Source organism: Festucalex cinctus, chromosome 7, assembly GCF_051991245.1.
Source record: "Festucalex cinctus isolate MCC-2025b chromosome 7, RoL_Fcin_1.0, whole genome shotgun sequence".
NCBI lineage: Eukaryota > Metazoa > Chordata > Actinopteri > Syngnathiformes > Syngnathidae > Festucalex > Festucalex cinctus.
This window is the reverse complement of record NC_135417.1, coordinates 19262642-19283410: the sequence shown is the minus strand read 5'-3', so window position 1 is coordinate 19283410 and position 20769 is coordinate 19262642. Positions and strand designations below refer to the sequence as shown.

The following is a 20769-nucleotide window of genomic DNA, read 5'->3' as shown; positions in this document are numbered from 1 at the left end:
GTTTTCTCTATTCACTAATACTGTTGGAAAAGGGCAAAGACAATGACATCACCGTTTTGCCGACTAATAATTGTATCAACTGCACGGGCATTTTTAATTGAGAGATACAGTACTGCTGAAAATTGACTTTTTAAAGTTTGTATACGAATATTTGTCTCGCTGGAGTGCCTGCCCACCCCATCAAGTGTGAACATAGTTGACATCAATTAACGTTGATGGCGGTACTCGTTGGGATTTCCGTTAACGTTAAGGAAAAGAGTTCATTTCAGACCTTCAGCCTCAACTCCCCAGATTAAGCCAAACAATGACTAGTCAGATTTTCCCCATCCCGAGAGTGTTACATGGTCATCAAACTTCAGCATGCCTTTAACTCACCAAAACCTTGTTTACTAGGGGTGTGAATTGCCTAGTACCTGACGATTCGATTCGTATCACGATTCACAGGTCACGATTCGATTCGATACTGATTAATCCCGATACGAATTTATAAGTCGATTGTTGCGATTTTTTTTCATTCAAATTTAGAAAATACTAATCAGTAAGCTTGTAGAGTGTAAGATTTATATGAAAATGTATTATTTATTTATCTGAAATTTCAGTCTTATAGAGGTTGTAATCTGTTTCATGTTTGAACAGCATTAAAATAAAATATTAAGGCTTAATGTTCCGTTCATATTAACATTCTTCCATGCTCAAGGTGTGAATCCTAAAAAAATAAATAAAAATAAATCGATTCTGCCAATTATTGAATCGATTCGAGAATCGCGCGATGTAGTATCGCGATATATCGCCGAATCGATATTTTTTAACACCCCTATTGTTTACTATTCCTGATTTTTTTCTAAGCTCAATGTTGAAGTGTTAACTCTTTAGATTTCTGTATTATATCTGCATGCACTGAAGCTTTTGGATCGGTCTTCAAATCATCTCTGCCCAAGTTTTTTTTTTTTTTTCAGTTAAATATTGACTAATATATTTCTTTTGTAAAACGACATCAGGTAGCTTATATTTCTAACTAACTTTGGAAAATGAACAAAAATAAATAGTATTGTCTCTCTCCCCCCCATCTTAATGAACATTGTCTGCCTTTCCCCACATGCGATATAATAAAGAAGTCAATCATGCCATGATTTGGTAGAATAATGTGACCACAACTAGTATCTGTCATCTTTTGTCTCCTTCTTCACTTGCATGCAGTTGGCTAATAAAGAACATTTTCCCTTGTGTGATGCTGGAGATTGTTGGCGATACAGGAGTGAAAAATTTGCAGTATTTGTTCTGCTTGCCATTCCAGAACAATGACTACAAACGAAAACATGTTTCCTAAAATCTCCCAAGAATAATGTGCCTTTTCTTCTGGATAATAAATTGCCACATATGTTCGAGAGCGACATTAATCACGTAAGGGACGTCTAATGACTTAGATGACATACAACACTTGTACTCGGGCTGTGATGTCCGCCCCTATGGAACCGGTTTCCTATAGTGGTCTGGTGGTAAGTGGAAAGTGTATTCCTGTGGTGAGTGACAATATATTATTTCTATTACTCTAAGCATCCCAGCTAGTCCACTGAGGGTTCTGCTACTTAGGTAATGACTCCTTTAGGTTTGGTCTAATTGATACCAGTTCACCCTGAAGTATAAATCAGCCAGGCAGTGGTCAGATAAGGGCTGCCAGGAAGAAACTGAGACTGTAAATCAGCCACGATCCTATCTAATCTTACCCAAGTGTTTGCCAGAGATGTATTTCACTTCACGAGAACTTCCACCCACACCACCCACTTCGTTGCTGGAGTGACATAAGTTATATGTTAGCCTGCAAAGAAAGGCTGGTGTGCACTGGATTGCTGGTATGTCTGTAGAGTATTATACAGGTGAAAGCAAATACACATCTTTGATTGAATGTTCTCAGCATTTTGACTTGGTTCCAGTGCTTGACATCAGTCGGCCATGCGTGGACTGAGCTTCCTGGAAGCTCGTGAACCCCAAACTGATCATATACAGGGCCAATATATGCCTACCTCCGGTTCCTCATATTTACTGATTCACTGGTGTCCAAAGCTTGGTAGTGAAAGTTTTGCAGACAATTACATACATGGTCAGGTATGTACCTACAGTTAAGTATATGCCGAAAAGTTGTTACTGAAAGTCCACAAAATATTTAAAAGCATTTAATTCGGAAGCCAATCATTTTGAGTGAGTACATGTACATTTATATACCAATATAATTTTGCAATTCTACCTTATAAGGAGGCTTTACAACCATGGATGCTAGCACAGCATTAAATGCCCCCAAAACAACAGCTGTGGCAGTTCCTACATGTGGTTGTGTGTATGTGCATGCGTCTCCACGCCTGGCCAATAAAATTCTCCGTTGGTCATGTGTGAACCTTTTATTTTTAACTTCAGCGTGACCAGCAGGTGTGCGTGTCACCAGCACTATAAGCATACAGTGTAACTTCTACACTGGGTTTTGTTACTCCCTCATTGTGTGTTAGTGATGTAACAATACCAGCAATATTGTGATATTAAAACTGCCACAATTATTATTGTTGTCGTCATGTCACGATATTAAAAGCAGCACATCTGTTAAAAAAAAAAAGTCAGGTTGATTTCCATTTGTGCAGTTCAGGCACCCTCTGGTGGCTAGTTTTTTTAGTGCAGTTTAATTTTCACAAGGCATGTTTTGGCCCTTCTATGTTTAAAATCTTGGCTCATGGTCAGATGAAGGGCAACGTAATATGTTTGTAAACAGAGTCAATATGTGCGTGCATTAACAAGTAAGTGCCTCAATATTAAGTGTTATTAGAGATTGTAGGTTGTTTATATGGATTGCTGTAATGTACAAATGCACAATATTATTTAGTTTATTATTATTTATTGATTTATTTTATTATGTATTATTATTTATTTTTATTTATGTATTTTAAGTATGACCTTTTTTTTTTTTTTTTTTTTTTTTTTTTTTTTTTTTTTTAACGATATCGCCAACCTCCCCACAATATTGTGAAAATTATCGTATCGTGACCTTCATATTGTGATATTGTATCGTGATATTACATCCCTATTTTGTGTATGGCTTTCTCCATGACTATATCAGAATGAATTTGAAAGTAAAAATACTGACGTGACACTACACTTGTGTAAAGAGGTGAGGCTATGAATGTGCATCTGAGTCCTGATTTGTGACTGGATGAGAAGGCCAAGAGAATGTCCATCACATTTTTCAAGTTTTCAACATTTGTGGTTACTTGAACTTCTACTGCTGAACCATTGAGAGCATCCTCACCAAAATGCATCTCGATGTGGGATGGCAGTCGCTCTGTTACGGAACATAAATCTTTCCAAAGGGTGGTGAAAGCTGTCCAACGCATCACTGAATCTTCACTCCCCACCATTAATTAATGCCGTCCAGCACAAAAGATGGGCGTGCAGCATCGTTAAGAACATACCGTATTCATATACCTTAAGCTTAGTATTTGTTGTATTTATCATATCATGCCTTTTTTGTCATATTTGTACCACCCAACATTGCCACTCAAGTTGATTGTCTCGTCACTGTTTCGTGTCTTTGCACTTCTGCTTACAACAGTCATTCTCAAATGGGGGAGTGGGGACACCCCTCGCATGGTATGATTCCAGGATGGTGCGTGTGACTTCAAAGAACAAGTTTTGTTATTGTTTTGTTTTGTTTTTGCCACAATATAATCAAGTGCCATTGCACATTCAGAGAGTGTGCAAGGAGTATTAGTTCCTCTGCAGAGGCGTACTTACAACAATTTTATAAACAAATGATACTACCGTATTTATTGTCGGGGCGGAAAGTTGTGAGGAGCGAAATATTTTCTTCACTGAAGCACTGGGTTACAATAATGCTAAGGTACATTTCGTCTTTACAATAAATTTGAAATTTAATGTTGAATCTAATCTAATTTGCGCTGGTTTCTCCGCTTCTTATTTGCTTGTCCGTACAATAAACCTTCCTCTTTATATTCTTGCGACCAATAAGAGAAGATAAGCCATACCATGTGTTTTTTTTGTGATGCATTTTGGTACTTGCTATTTTTAGTGGAGGACTGATTCTCCGTCGCTGATGTTTACAAAGTTGAATGAGAAAAAAAGTGCAATATATTGTTTACATTTCTTTTATGTATATTGTGATAATTCACACATGTTATTTTTGGCGAGTTTTTTTTTTTTTTTAAACCATTTCATCAGTACTTGCTCACGGTTTGAAGAAATAATTAATGTTGACGACTGTGACAGTTTATGAACCTTTCAGGGGACGGTGGTTGCCAGCCCAATTACAGACACAGCATTTGTGTATTATACAGTTAGTCATAAGACGTTAAAGCTTCTAACAGAGTCGGAAACAAAGCAAAGCGCAAAGAGTACAGAACTTATGTTTCAACGTCTTCCCTGAATGGAAATACATTTTTGGGTTTTGTTTTAGAGCCACAGAATCTTGCAACAGTTCTTTAGATTTTCTAAGATTTGTGAACCAATATGTCAGACGCATTCAAGGTCAAAGGTTCGCATTCCCAAGATGGCTGAGGTAGCTAAAGTCAGAGGTTAACATTCTGCTGGGCACAATTTTCTGTCCGTCTTTTTCAGGATTATTTTTGTATGTCAAAGTAAGAACCTCCTCTTATGGCTTGGAGCAGAATCGATTTTTATTGACATTATGTTCCCAGGAGCAAAAAATAAATAAATAAAGTTGATGATAATATATCATGTACATTAGGATCTCTTCCTGTTGGGTTTCTGTCTCATTTATTCTGTAAACCTAACACAATATATTTGATTAATTGTACAGCATACTGACACCTGGCTCATTCTCCTTTATTCCTAAGTATTTTTATTGTATGTTCCTTCTGCTCACATGTTTTGCCGCTTAATGTCTTTAGCTGTATGCTGACGCTTCTCCTGGGAACAACATATTAGTAATATGGTCACACAGAGAGCTTTGGCATGGATATGGAGGAGGTTACAAGTAAGAGTCTGACGTGACTGGAAAAATGGGAAGAGGAGTGAGTGTACTTCCCCCTCGTTAAAATCATTCCAAATTAATTCACCTAATTATTGTGAGCTTCTGCTGCTGCTGCTGCTGCTTCTGGTTTAAACTCCAGGATCTTGAGGTCAACTAGGCTATAAATGACATATGGTGAGAGAGTTTTTTTGCCCATTGTATCTGAGCATGTGTGTGGCATGGTATAGCTATAGCGTGTAGTGTGGTTTTGGGCGCCGTAGTTATAATGTAGTTTAACTGCAGTAGTGTGTGTTTGTATTTGTGTCTCCCACTCAAATGGTAACAAGAGATCACCATTTAAACAACCCTGTTTGGGAGTTTACGTGTGCTGTCAAATAAATCCTCACCATGAAAATAAACCTGTTCAATAAATAACAACTCTGCGTGCACCACAACACTAGAAGACATAAGCAGGTAAACTGCCAACATGTATCAACAGCATCTGTCCTGGACAAATGACTCACCCTAGTGTAATACTTCAAAATGATTTAGACAAGAAAAGCCCTCTTACATTGGAATATCACTGATGTGGTGTTAAGGCCGATTATTGAATAAGACGTATCATAGTCAGTTTAGCCAGTCTGGAAAGATGTGTCGTATACATCATTTAATGTCAGTCACGACCCTCCCAAAGTCGACATACATTTGTGTCCTTTGTTAATCAGCTCCCGTTCCACTCCCATTTTCCATTTCTCCTAAAAAGTTCACCTACATCACCCCACAAGAGCCCACTGGAATTTTTTCAAACAGCTGTGGTTTAAATATAAAATGTTTTGCGTCATTATTGATTGGATACAGGAATTGGCAAATGAATCATGTGCCAAGTATGTAGTCCACTGGATATCATATTCCAAATGGAACACTGGCAACAACCTCACCTGTATGCAGCTGCATACAGCTGCTTTTTTTGTTGTAGACTGATGGATAGAATTCCCCCACTCTTCTTTGTCCAAGTCGCTAAAAAAAATGTAATGACATTGATACAGTATCAGTTGCATGCAAGTGTAGCTAATCTAAATCAGACGTTGCTGTTAAAAAATTAAGTATCGTTTTCCCAATAGCGTAGTTGCAGAAGCCACAATTCCAATGTTTTTTGTTTTTTGGAAAACAAGAAAAAAGGTATCAAATTAAACAAGCAAAAAAATAAAAGTCCAGTTGCCTCAATTCAACCTTTGCGGCTTACCATGACCTGGATGTTACCATGACCTGGATGACTAAGAATCTACGCAGACATAAAGAAAACAATTTATAGCAAGCACATTATTTTTAGTGATATTGTGACAGTAAGTTATAAAGGACTTTGCCAATTATACTGTAAGGCTAACGATATATATTTTTAAACATGCCCGATGTTGGCCACATCTGTGTAAAATAATGGGGACTCTAGTTGTATGTGCACGCTCTACTTTTCTGCTTCCCAGGACTCGGAGCCAAGCACAGTGGAGGGACCATTACTGCCGTCAAAAGGCAAAGGGCCACTTCACAGGGCATTATTAGTCATTCTGGTTTGAGGTTTCCAAATGGGCTGCTGCCGTTACTGTGACTGACCAGCTCAGCCCTGCCATGTTAACAACTACTAGATGGGGTTGGAGTCTGCTGATTTATGGGGACTTAAAGGCCAACTTCTGGACAGCCTGTGACCACAGTTAATGACCCATCTGCGATTAAATGGAAAGGACAGAGAGTGCTGTCTTATTGTGGTGGCTCCTGCTATGTTTGCTTCTTTCAGGATGAGTGGGTGTTTGGCTTCACCATGTGAATCTCACCATGTTTTTTTTTTTTTTTTCCAGGCGCACTGTCTTTGTTTAAACATGTTGGTTAGCAGCACACTAAAGAAAAACAGGAGCGGCCTGATTCCCCGATTTTTATTGTAATTTTTCCCACAAATATCAGTTATAATTGAAAGAATGTGTGCCTTGGTCGAACTGTCACAATCATATCTTTACTTTATTAACTACACAAGCTATGTTTTAAGTAACTGTTTTGACTGTCATACAGTAAATGTGTGTTAATCACAGCTACTATTATTGTGTACCCACATCTTTTACATTAGAGACATGGGATGGTGGGTTAGCTACTTGCTGTGTCAAATTCATGAGGTTGTCTCATTCATTTGAGTGCAGTTCACTTGCTAATGTACAGTGCATTCCTTGTTTTGTTTTTTATTATTAGCAATATTGTAATGAACAGCTAGGACTGAAAGAGAATGCCACTTCCCCACAACTTTCCTCAATTACCATTTCTTTATTTTTCATAATTTTTCTCCTCTCTGTACAGGAGGATGATCAGATTTTCAAAATTAAAAACCGGCAACAATTTTGCTGAAAATCATCCAAATATACAATCATTTCTCATTAGGGAACTATTTATAACAAATTTAGACAATCTGGTTAGGTTATTTTTTTAGCTCATGCTAAATGCTATCTTAGTTGACAGTTCAGTAGCTGTAAACAAGCAATGCACTCACCGTTATCCAACCTTTTTTGCTCAGTCCCGGCAGCTATTGAAAGCTTGCTGTGCCGTTTACTCCCGCATGGTAATATTGGAAATGTGCCAGCAGAAAAGCTCAGCTTGCCTTGGGTCTAACTGGCGACCGCAGCATTAGGCCAGTAGGACTACATTTCCGATGATTCTTAGCCACGGAAGCAGGAAGTAGCTGTATTTCTGGTATGACAAAATCATGCCTGCTAGCAATGTAACAGTTAAATTCAGCTTTAATTGGTTTATCATATGAATCACGATGACAACTGTGTGATTGATATGCACATGAAAGAAAAAAAAACAGGACGCTGGAACGGGACCTGTGTAAAAGTGAGACAAAACAAGCGGGCTGGCGGATATCTGCCAGGACTCAGTTATGTGATGTCATGCGTTTTGCAGATTAGGTTTAAGGCAGAAATTATTGAATTGCAAACTGTTCAAATTTTAGGCCATTTGGATTTATAGGTTCGATGGTAATTATTAAACCAACAAACCTTAATTCCGTTTGATTGCTTTTTCCTGTATTTCATCTATTTCAAAAGTTAATGTAAAATGTCTGTGGATTGTGTGTGCTATGACTAGTCTAAGATTTTCCATTGTTCTTTTCCAATGTTTTTCAACGGTTGTGTAACCTCTCATCATTTCTTGTCACTTTTCCTGTTCTCCCAGATGCGATGCAATCTGCTTCTGTGCAGCTGGAGCTACAAGATGTGCTGATGAGAACAGGGCTGAAGGACAGAAGCCATCTCCTACTGGGGCCTTTTTCTTGCAGCAGCTCGCTGGAGGCCAGGTGGTGTCGGCACAGTGGGAGTCCTGGACCTGAGCCCGGTCCCCCGAAAATGCTGCTGGACCTGAAAGGAGGCCTGCTGCAGGTCTGAATACCCTCGATGCGTCCTAGTTGCAGTACATTTGAAATAGGTCAAGCACCTCTGCAACATTTGGGGCGAAGTGTTATTGTAGATTCCATTGAAATTACATATTAGTTTGGGTGATTTTTTTGTTTCACAGTAGGTTGTTTATGCTTCCTCTTGAATTCAGGTTTAATGGGGTGGGGGTAGTTGTAGTAATAGATGGTACATTGAACCCTTCAAATCCACAGTGACCACTGTGTGCATGTGTGTGACTTTGGGTCGCATCTGCCAGTTAAGTAGTGGAACATTATTTGGCTATTTCAAGGCTGGGTTTTATTTTATATGTGGCTTTTTTCTTCTGAAAGTTACATAATGCCCGAGCTGAAAAATCCCCTTTTTCAATGTGATGAACTGATTGCATTATTACTAATATATTGTTCCACATGACTACTTCATAGTGACCCCACTCTCTATCTTTTTCAGTGGTTGCCCTTAATACATAATTGCACGTTTCCCTTTGAAAATATTGGTGTTTGTGGTGTTTTAATCAAGTGCTGTACAAAAACCACTGGAATTCCTTCCGATTTCTTCATCTTATTTTCTCTCCCCAAATGCCCGAAAGAAACTCCCCGAATTTTCCTGTTTTCAGAGTTTAGTCATAAAGCCGTATGCACACATTAGTTGGTAGCAAGCAGGCACTCCAGCGCCATGTGTGAAAAGCTTTTGACTCAGAGATTCCTGGTCCTTTGTCCAAACCCCAGCAGACCCACGTTGATGGCGTGTGGGAAGGAGGGGGGGGGGGACACACCATGAAGGAAGATGCTAGGTTGTGTTGGGGTGTTATTGATGATGAACTGTAAAGTGGTGACTCATATGACCGGTCCTCATCTTGTTTTGGCGGAAAATGTTGACAAATGACCAACATCTGCATTTACATACCACCTTGTATTCACAGAGCTTCAGTTTTTCCACATTTTTATATTACAGCCTTATTTCAAAATTTATTTTTTTCTTCTCACCATTCTACACACAACACCCTAAAATGACAAAATGACTATTTTTTTTTCTTTCTTTGGTTTTAATTTGTTAAAAATAAGGTAGGATAGGGTGAATCGGTGAACAGCTTTTTATAAATCTCTTGAGAGATATTCAATCAAATTCCAGTCTGGGTTCTGGCCACTCAAGGACATTCACGGACTTGTCCTGAAGCAACTCCTGATATCTTGGCTGTGTCCTTCTGAAAGATGAACTGCCACCCCAGTCTGAGGTCAAGAGCGCTCTGGAGCAGGTTTTTCATCCATGAGGTCTCTGTTACCTTTTCCTCAGTTTTTGCCACTGAAAACATCTCCATGATGCTGGCACCACCTTGTGTCACTGTAGTGTAGGAGTGGTATCGGCCAGGTGTCTCGCATGGTCTGAGATGCCTTTAGGTGCCTGTGGGTAAGTAGTGGCTCCCTCTGGCCACTCTACCATATAGGTCTGACTGGTCTATTGCTGCTCTTTCCATAGAGAACATTGGAGCTCCCTGACTAAGGCTCTTCTGCTCTGATCATTCAATTTACACAGGTGGCCAGCTCAAGTGAGAATCCTGGCGAACACCTTCTATATAGAGGCCACTGTGTCCATTGAGATTTTCAGATCTTTTTTTTTTTCTCCCTGTACTTGTTCCCAGATCTGCGCCTCTCGAAACTCATGTCTTGAATGTCTGCAGTCACCTCTAATGACTTCATGCTTGGTTTGTGCTCTGACATGCACAAACTTTAGGACCTGATGTAGAAAGGAGTGTGTTACTGTAGGTGGACTCAATTTAAGATCTGGTTTCATGGATGATCAGTGGAAACTGGATGCACCTGAGGTTAATTTTGAGCTTCATGGCAAAAAAAAAAAAAAGCAAAAAAAAAAAAGCAAAAAAAAAAAAAAAAGAAATCATGGAAATTTCATGAGTCGGCTTATACCTTACTTATATACGTACATGTGATTTTTTTAAAAATTATTTTATTATAATAATAATAATTATTATTTAGTATTTTATCTTCGATTGGCTGGCAACCAGTCCAGGGTGTCCCCCGCCTACTGCCCAGAGCCAGCTGAGATAGGCGCCAGCACCCCCCGCGACCCTTGTGAGGAATAAGCGGTCAAGAAAATGGATGGATGGATAGTATTTTATTTCTAATTTGTAAAAATCTAAACTTGTTGTTTTTGGACATTGTCTTCATGGGGTGTTGTGTGTACAAGCTTGAAGTGAAAAGTATTATAAAGAAAAATTTTCTCAATGTAACAAAATGTGGTGAAATTATTTTAAGTGTATACTTTACAGGTGTACCAGACTCCCGAACTTTTTTCCATGGCTTAAAAGGACAGTGTGTAAAATTTTGTGCCATCTAGTGGTGAATTAATAGAATGCAACAAACTAAGATCGACATGCGCGCATTTTGAAGCACGGCACTGCAGTGCCTTAGACAGACCACACTTTGCGAGCCGACCACCAATTACTCTGTTTGCAAAATTTTCTCCTTTGAATGTCTGTAACAGAAAGATGGAAGCGAAACACACCAGCCACCTCTAAGATGCGGTGCGACTGATTTAGAATTTGCGATTACTAGACCTACAATTAGATTTTTAAAAAATTAGATTAATGTATTTTTTTTGTATATTATTGCAATTAATAGGGCATGGGTTTTTAAAATGAAGGAACATTGAAAAATAAAAAAATGTCTACACTGACACTTTAATTTATTAAATCTTAGCCATTTTCATTGGCGTAACCCTCTTCAATACCAGCCATTTTACTGGACTTTGACTGATCTTGCAAGACCCACAGAATATTGTCTTCTATTGCTATATAAACATGGAACCTACCAAAAGAAAGATTAGACTCTCTTCTTTCATCAGAAAACAAATATTTCTATCTTTTTCCGTTCCTTAGTTATCAGCGTTAGAATATAGCCAAGTTTGTCGAAATTCTAATTCGTGAGAAAAAAAAATAATCAAGCACAACTTTTAACACTACTATTTTTTATTTTTTGACAGCTCAGGCATCTAAATAATGTTTTCCTGCAATAAGACAACATTCCAAAAAGTGATTTGGATAACAAAATAACACTTTATTGCACATAAAAAAACAATTGGCTGGTCTGACTCCAGCTCTGCTGCAGCGTCCACGTCCAGGGGTCGACGTGACCGGCGAAACTAGCCGTGAACCCTGTGGATCACCGCTCGACGTTTGCTTATTGCGTTTGCTCGACGAATGAAGCTTCATTCCTTGATACTTCATACGTAATCAATATTTACAACTTTATTCTTCTTCTCTTTTCTCCCCCCACCAAAAATCAAGCTTTTGTACTTTTGCTTGGCAGGTTTTCTGGGGACAAGAGCATCTAAACTGCCTGAAGCTGGTGGTGGAACACCTACAATCGTATCACTCTGCACAGAAAGGGGACTGCCCCAAAGCCAAGACGTTCCAGACCCAGCCCCCGCCCTCCCCGGTTTCCACCTGTTCTCGTTCAGAACACAGCTCCGATGACCTGCGAACAGGGCACTTTCAGTACATCCAGGACTCAGGTGAATATTGATAGTACAAGTATATACTTGTATCCCAACTGGGGAGAACATACAACAGGACTAAGTTCAATTGATTTTTCTATCATCACATATTTGCCGTAGTTCAATTGCAAGTTAAGACAGGGTTTCCGCCGGTCATTAAAAAAAGCATTAAAAGTCATTAAATTGATTTTGCTGAAATTAAAGCCTTAAATGGCATTTACAGTGTACAGGGGTACCTCGTATTAACACTTTTGTGTTATTTTACTTAACATTGTGCTAAGGAGGCACTATAACACACTTTAGCAATAATAAATGTGAGGGACTGGCAACTAGATGTAATTCGCAATCAACAAAATGGCATGGAGTCCACTAGTTGCTTCATCATACCAATTGCTCTGAATTTGAAAAGAAAAGTACTGTTTCTGTCACCAATGTCCAACATGGAACGCGAATGCCATCTAGTGGCAGAGAATTATCTCAATGCAAATCTATGACTCATTGTTTCGCACTCCTTGTAGCTGTTAAGTATACCTTTTTAACTTCAAATATCTATAAATGATTTAAAAAAATACTATCAGTGAACTAAAAGATACAACCACATTTGTATTATATGTCCACTTTTATGTTAACAGTAGTATGAAAAACTTGAAAAAATAATTTTTTGTATATTAATTGTGAACTAACTAGATGACTAAAATTATTAAAAATTAAAAATTGGATGCGACTAACAGCCCAAATATAAACAGCATATGCATGTAAGTATGTGTGTGTGTGTGTGTGTGTGTGTGTGTGTGTGTGTGTGTGTGTGTGTGTGTGTGTGTGTGTGTGTGTGTGTGTGTGTGTGTGTGTGTGTGTGTGTGTCTATGCAATACGAAATGGACATGAAAATTGTTTTAAGTTGCATTAAAAATGGCATTAAAAAGCATTAAATTAGATTTGCTAATACCTGCAGAATCCCTGTAACAAACTGACTTTGTGAGCCATGGGAGTATATGCAGAACTCAACATACATATTGACGGCATCAATCAAAAAGCCCTTTAAGGAAAGAAGTTTGATCAGACGTGTCTGCCTGTTTCTACTTTAAGTAACATGCTTTATATTCCCTTTTTTGGTGCTTTGTGTGTGCTGCTCCCAACATGCACACATCGGAACATTATACAAAGAGGATCAAACTACTCCTTGGCTGTAGACTAGGCATCCACTTTGTCAACTGTGGTTGACTTTTTTTTTTTTTTTTTCCAGTTTTACTCTTGCATCTTTGAAGAATGTATATTGGTAGAACAAGGACGCAGAGAACAATCTGTTTGCAACATGTCAACAGGCAAAGGCAAGCAGTCCCCAAAGTACAGAGAAGTGCAAGTTCCCCCCAAGGGCTAACAAAGGGATGGAAGGGACTCAGAGAGAAGGGAAAGATAGAGGAGAACAAAAACAAAAGGGTCTCTGCTAATGGGACTGAAAGCAAAACCATGAAAGTGTCTGTTTTTGCTTTTGTTTCATCCTCTGTTTGCGGCAGACTAATATGCCGGCCTCTTAACATGAAAGAAACATTTGCCCACAAACAGATTTTGCTACTCCCTGAAATGTGTTCTCTACAAAGAGTACCAATTTTGTACCCCCAGGGGACAAACTATTGTTCCCCAAATAAACATTTCTCCAAAGAACTTGGATCCGAAAAACAGCAGCCACAATTTGACTCAAACAGCACTCATAGGTTTCGGACCATGTCGTCCACTTTTTCAGGTGCTTGGCACGATTCAGTCAATGACTGTTTACAGAAAAAAAAAGAAAAAAAAAAAAGTTTACTCAACCCCTCTGTTTACGCTGTATATATTGTTTCTTCGTTGCAGAAACATTCTGAAAGCTTGGAAACATCTATGTTTTGTTTTGAGTTGCATAGAAACACCTAAAAATGCATCACCCCCACATTTTACAATCTCTGGTCAAAGTCCAGATTCGATTTTTATTATGAATGCATAAATGAGATCTGACAGGGAGTGACTAAAAGCAAAAGGATGTACTTTTCCCTCAGCAAGAGAAACAAACAAAGGCACATCATTAGCCCTGTAGCACCCTTTAAAGTGGAAGTCTACCTTAAAAATTTCTTGACAATAACATGTTATATATGACCTCACTGGTCTAAACATTACATTCTTATTATATTACATTTGTGGGATATGAGAATATTAGCAAAATCCAACCATTTTTATCCATCTCGGGGCGGCCATTTTGCCACTTGCTGTCGACTGAAGATTACATCACAGTTGCTCAGGACTCAGACAATGACCAATGTTGCTCAGGTCTCAGGTAACAACCAATCACAGCTTCAGAAAACAGGTGAGCTGTGATTGGTCATTGTCTGAGTCCTGAGCAACTGTGATGTCATTTTAAGTCGACAACAAGTGGCAAAATGGCCGCTCCCTGGGATGGATAAAAATGGCTGGATTTTGCTGCTTAACTCGTATTCCACAAATGCAATATTAACCAGAATACCCATATTAAGACCAGTGGGGTTGCATAGAACATACTATTGTCTTTAAAAAAAAAAAAAAAAAAAAAAAAAAAGTGGGGTTGACTTCCCCTTTCATATATTTTTTTGAAACTGTAGTAATGACTGAAAATGTAATAAAATAGCACTTTCTTTGTTCATAAATGTAGCAAAACACAATAATGTAATAATTTGACCAATACTGTAATTTAAAAAAACCTGACTGATATTGTACCATTTGTACCGATAATGTAATACTTTATTACATTATTCGAGATTTATTACATTGTCAGGTTCATATACTGTACATTTACAGCAAATATAGAAGAGTTGATGTGTAAAAGCTTTTCCCCCCTAATTATGTATGTAGCTAATTGTGCTAACCTTGGCAGTAATAACTTGTTTGTGATAACTGATTGTCTTTGGCATCAATGTGGAGCAATTTTGTGCCACTCTTTTTCACAGAAGTCATATTGGAGTGTTTTTGAGCCTGAACTGCTTATTTAAGGTGACACCACAGCATCTTTCAGGCGTATAAACTATTTATTTATGTATTTAGTCATGTATTTATTTATTATAACTAGGGATGTTTGATGCCATTTTTTTCAGACCTATACCAGTACGAGTGTTCAACTCTTCAGTAGTGGTGCAATGGATTACAAAAGTCATGGTTTGGATCGGATCACGGACTTCAGCCACAGATCTGATTGTTTTTCGGGTCAGCAAAAAATAAAAATAAATAAATATTAGCCTACTTTATCTTCGTTTATTTTGTAAAATGCTTTTTCCATAAAAAAAATAAATAATAATAATTCAAAATGTCTAGTATAGCCATTTATAGGAACACAACTTTAAGTGCAATATGAGACAGACACATTTTGATTTTATACATGGTTCATATGTAAAATAAGGTATTTAATGGCTTAAAGTTGTGTTCCTATAATCTGAACGGCTAAGTTTGACATTTTGAGTTGAATGTTTTTCTTTTTTTATAATTGGCAAAAGTGTTTTATAAAATAAATGAAGACAATGTTCTATTTGTTTTTATTTTAATAATGAAAAGACCTCAATGTGCAATTTAAGGCAACTTTCCTTCCTTTAAACACGGAGAGTGAATTACAAAGTAGCCTTGCTCCAGAATATTGAAAGAGAATTAAAGTAAACCAGGTGATAGCAGCTGTCAAACTCATTTACAGCTTCCTACCAGCCAGACGCTCATTGGTGATGCTAACAGATAGCCGCTAGCCACTTACGTCGGAGACTTCTGCTGTATCATACAATGACGGCGTAATTAATTAGCGGTTTCTTGGCATCCTAAATTAGCGATTGAATACGAGTTCAGGATAGCGTTATGTTGAAGTTGGTCGCAACTACAATTTCAATCAACTACGATGAAGAAATCCTAAACGTCTAAAAGGCAAGTCAAGCTAGCCATCACGCCACGACATGGGCCAAATCCAAAATAAAAGTGTACTAAGGCTATTTGCATTGCCGTCAATGTATTACTGTATTTGGTAAATGTGATCCGAACCGTGGGGCCGGATCCGAATCCAACCACAGATTGATGATCTGTTGCACCACTAATTACCAATAATACCAATGCTTTTGATACATATAATCCCCCCACACACACACAAAAAAAAATAAAATAAAGGAAGACCTATATATCCTAATACAGTGTTCCTCCCTTTGTGGTTGTTCTTCTGTTGCTCATGTTGATTCATTTATTTATGTATTTATTTGACTTTTCGACAGCTTCCCAAAGATGGCCAGCACCACATGAGGTTGTGTTCTACGGTGAAACAGAAGATAGCCCGGGATTAATGCTGTGGAGGTATCCTGAGCCTCGTGTCCTTACCTTCATCAGGATAACGCCGGTTCCTTTTAACACCACGGAGGACCCGGAAATCAGCATGGCTGACCTCGGGGACGCCTTACAGGTAAAAAATGGTTAAATGGTTCATTTTAGAGAAAAAGTCATCATGTCCATGATTGTCTAACACAGTATGTATGATTTGAAGTGAGGGTTCTAACCCGGCAGATCAACATGTCGGTTTCACGACAGAATCGTCCTCATTGGAGCATCTGTAGTTGGGCACGCCAAAGTGACCTATCATACAATGACGTAGTCTTGCAACATCTTGCTCAAACACAGACGTATATCACATTATCAACGATGACACATCTGGAGGCTGTGAAGAGTGACGGTGTGTTATGCATCTACACATTATATATTATCTGTCTTGGAGTCGTGCTGCTCAGACGAAGGTGGTAGGGGCCAACACAGCAAAGTTCCTTCACTGCTCCTTGCTCAACATCATTCACAGTGAACTACAAATAAATTCTCCAGGCTGGGCTTTGTGCCAATGCAATTCTTATGATCCGAGTCTGGAGAGACCCACACCTTACATGTTATTGAATGACACGGAGCCCCGCTGTCCTTCCAAACGTGTAATGTACGGTGAGACAGCTGTGAAAGTCATCTTCCATGCACTGGTGTGAAAAGCCAGGTGTCTTCAAACCCAGATGAGGTTATGTTTTTGGCAGGCTGTTGCAGCTACTGAGTCTACTGAGGTTCGGTGAGGGATGAGACATCCCGTCTTTTTCTCAATCACTAGTTTTACGCGTTCCAATGCGCCAGCTCCTTTTCCAGCATAATTATTTGAAGGGCATGGCCCACTTTCTTTTCTTCTTTGTATGTGACGTAGGAACTTTTGACAAAACCATTTTGCCCATCTTAGGTTTTTTTTTTTTTTCTAGACTAAAGTACAAGTGCTGTTCTATGAATGTATGATAGATGGGCTTACTGTATACAGAGGAGGGCCCACAGCTGTAAAATCAGAAATGAGCAATGCTCCTAGACTCGAGCTGATTGGCCTCATATAGAGTTACAGATGAAGGAGGCAGAAAGATATTCAGATGGAGAGAGTGGTTGATTGGAATAGATAGAAAGGATGAGGGATGATGGGGAATTTAGAATTGAGACTTAGCAAGCGGTAGGAGATGAAGAGAATATTTTGGTTACCTCATGTAGTGACCTGAGGGTGTCAAAATATTCAAAACACTTCTCACTCTGATGTGTTGCAGTTGTACACTGCTGCCAACTGGAACCACAACAATTAACATATTGTTTATTTTAATACTTACCGGTAATACCTAACCCAATACCAAAATTGAACATGATTTTCTTTCTAACGTATATTTTTTTTTATACAGATCTTATGTTGGGTCTCATTAAATTATACAACTTAAGATTTTTTATTTTATTTTTTTTTGTGGAAAACTCATATTGGGTTTATCAGGATTTTTTTTAGTTTATTTTTTATTTAAATTATTATTATTTTACCTAATGTATTTAAATTGGCATCAATTATAAATAGATTTTCGCTATTCCCTAATCTCTATCCATCACGAATAACAGGGGCCCACTTGTAGTTTAGTTCCTGGCGAAAAAAAAGTTCATGCTGACAGTTTAGCAACATTTTAGGTGAGCAAGACTATTGGTACAGTTGGACTTGAAACGGATTAAATTTAGTGTGACTGCTTAATGTGTTTGTATATGACAGGTAGAAGGTTTTAATTTACATGCACGCATGTATATTTGTTCAATTATTATTTTATGCAAATTACTTTGTTGCCCCCTGCTTTCGGAGACCTTTAAAAGGACTGCATCCCACGTGTAGGATCCCTCATCTCTGTCGATGGCCCTCAGGACTTGTGTCTGATCTCTAACTTCTTTAATCCAGCTGTGCTATTTTGTTACTTTCAACACGGATGATTTTGGAGTTGTCCCAGTCCGTGATGTGTTTTTTTCTCTCTTGCAGTGGTCATTAATGGCTGATTTAATTTTTGTCTTCTCTGCTGTTTTCTTTCATTTCATGTGTCTTCTTCTTGTTTCCTTTCTATATTACTTTTTCACATCGTAGTGTTTTTTTGTTTGTTTGTTTTTTTCTTTTTCATGTCTTGAATGCCCTTTCTTTATCTCCAAATATGTTGCATGACTTGCACGGTATTTCATATCTAACTTCACTCTTTTTCTCTGTTTTGACCTTAGGGGTGTACCACTATGTGTTAAGTGTTTTGTTTGGCTTTACTGAAGTGTTTACATGGTGTTTCCTCATGGCACTAGGTACCCTTTATGTTACCAGTTTCATGGGGAGTCCGGCTCATGGATTTTGGGTGGGTCTTAAATGCGAGGTGTGCTGCTTGATATGGGGATTGGGCATTTTTTTTTGTTTCCTTCTTTTATTTATTTTCCATGAAGGGTTTTAAGTCTTGCTTTTAGTCTCTTTCTTTTCCTTGATGGAGAACTTATTCAGTTTTTTATATTAATGTAATATAAAAAGTCTCTTTTCCTCAATGGAGAACTTATTCAGTTTTTTATATTAATGTAATGCATTGTGTTGCATCCATGATGGCTGGTGCATCTTGTGTTTTGTATAATGACTGGTGGTAATATCATGATATGATATAAAACGCCAACCATACGATGTAAGAGTCTATCATACATGTCATGTATTATATATTTTTACATAAAAAAAAAAAAGGTTAATAGACAATGTGTACATATGTTAATTCAACCACCATTTCCCTGGTTTTGCTGATGTTTAGATTCAGCTGACTGGAGTCCAACTGTGTGGCAAAGCACAGTTATATTTCACTGTATGTGCTGTTGTCCATTCATTAACTACGACTTTTGGAAGCCATTGAGCTAAAATGGATATTATACAATATGTTTGTGGTCCAACCATAATAGTTGTTTTGAAGAAATCAGAAGTAGTCATATTTCAATATTCTAGCTAAAGCAGCATTCCAGTTCAATTTTCTAATCATTTGTCCCAAAGAATAATAGTTCTCATCACTAGTTGGTACTGGTCAAATAAGTTAATGACATGCTTATCACTCCGGCAAAAACATCTTTTTTCCATATGGTATGCTGCAAATGTGACTGAAGATGTTGTGCCAGCACATGTCTGTCTTTCCCGGACAACAGCCTTGCCTGAAAGTTTTCCTTGGCGTAAATGAAGTTTCGACCTAACCTATGTTGACACTTTACTTTTAGTTCATGCCAGACCTTATTGATTCCTTACTTACATACTCAAACTGATCCTGGCATGTGCAAGGTGTTCCTGACTTGTGCAAATCAAAGATCTTCTTTTGTCAGGTCTGTATTTGTCGTGATCATTAGCGTCATAAACATGCAGTTGTGAGACAGGCCTCGGCCTTGTCAAGTTAAAACACCTTGGAATGTTCTGCATAATCTTGCGTTAGTGCACTTATGACAAGAACTTTAACTCACTCCTGTCTGTCTTTTAATTTAAGGAAAATATATATCTGATTTTGCTGCATCCAAATGTATAAATAAACCATTCATAAGTAATGACCTTTCAACACTTAATGAAGGTAATTAGTACATATACTGCCGATACCCCAAATACCAAGTTGATGAATTATTAACATGCCTGAGACTACTTATGAGTTATGTGCGAAAATGAGTTACGCGGCAAGAAATGCAACCTGATTGAACATGTGTTTTCCACATCTTCTAATCCCCCTGTCATCTTGGCTTGTTTCTGGCTTAAAATAAGTCTGTTAAACAAATGAGTGTTGCATTCAAGTGTTGAAAGGAGCGGGTTCTGAGCCACCTTTGGGTAATGTGAAAGGGTGAGATAATTTATCTCTCCAGAATCCATGTTGGATATGATGGAGCCCACTGTGTAATAAGCCCTGAGAAAGTCACAGATGTCTATCTGTCCATGGAGCTTTAGCTGTGAGCTAGCTAAACATGCTGTAGGTATAGTGGGCAATAAACATTATTTAGGAAGCCGTGGGGGAATGGCCTTGATGCGTGTTTCTCCTTTTGAAAAACGCATGACCTTTTAAAAAATGTGGTTGTGAAGTAATCATAATTTATTGGCTTCCTTGCTTTTGGTGTTACACAGCCCAACTTGCCTTAGACTTGTGTCCAAATACTAACATCAGTCTGTCAGTTGTGTGCGAGCACAAGGCTTAGGTTCAAGGGGGTTATTTGAACTGGACCCCTCAGTCATCAGCCAAAAGTCATTGTGATCCCAGATGTAATAGATTCAAGCCTCTGGCCAACAAGCAGCTAGCCTTACTTTATGCAGAAGTGCAGATGTTTTAATTATTTCACTTCCTCCCAAGACCAGCGAAAAACGAAAAGAGTCAAAGGACGGAAATGCAGCCATAAAAAACACAAATGATTTGGTTTCTTTTCCAAAAAGAATTTAACTCACTTTGCATCTAGACACTACAGAGTGAGGGGGGGAAACCAAAGCAGTCATTATTTCTCAGGCCTCTAGAATTACCACGGAGCCACACAGAGATGGAGGCTGATAGATTTTGAGAAATGTAAAGT

General features: G+C 38.3%; 1 protein-coding gene across 2 annotated transcripts in view; it reads left to right on the top strand.

Annotated features, from left to right (window-relative positions):
* vps13b (vacuolar protein sorting 13 homolog B) overlaps positions 1-20769 on the top strand; it is a 337411-nt gene that overhangs the window by 251538 nt on the left and 65104 nt on the right. For both annotated transcript variants that reach the window (XM_077526198.1, XM_077526199.1), the window contains exons 39-41: positions 8180-8382; positions 11718-11922; positions 16146-16330. In XM_077526198.1, coding sequence (XP_077382324.1) covers positions 8180-8382; positions 11718-11922; positions 16146-16330 — 593 coding nt within the window. The remainder of the gene's footprint in view (positions 1-8179; positions 8383-11717; positions 11923-16145; positions 16331-20769) is intronic.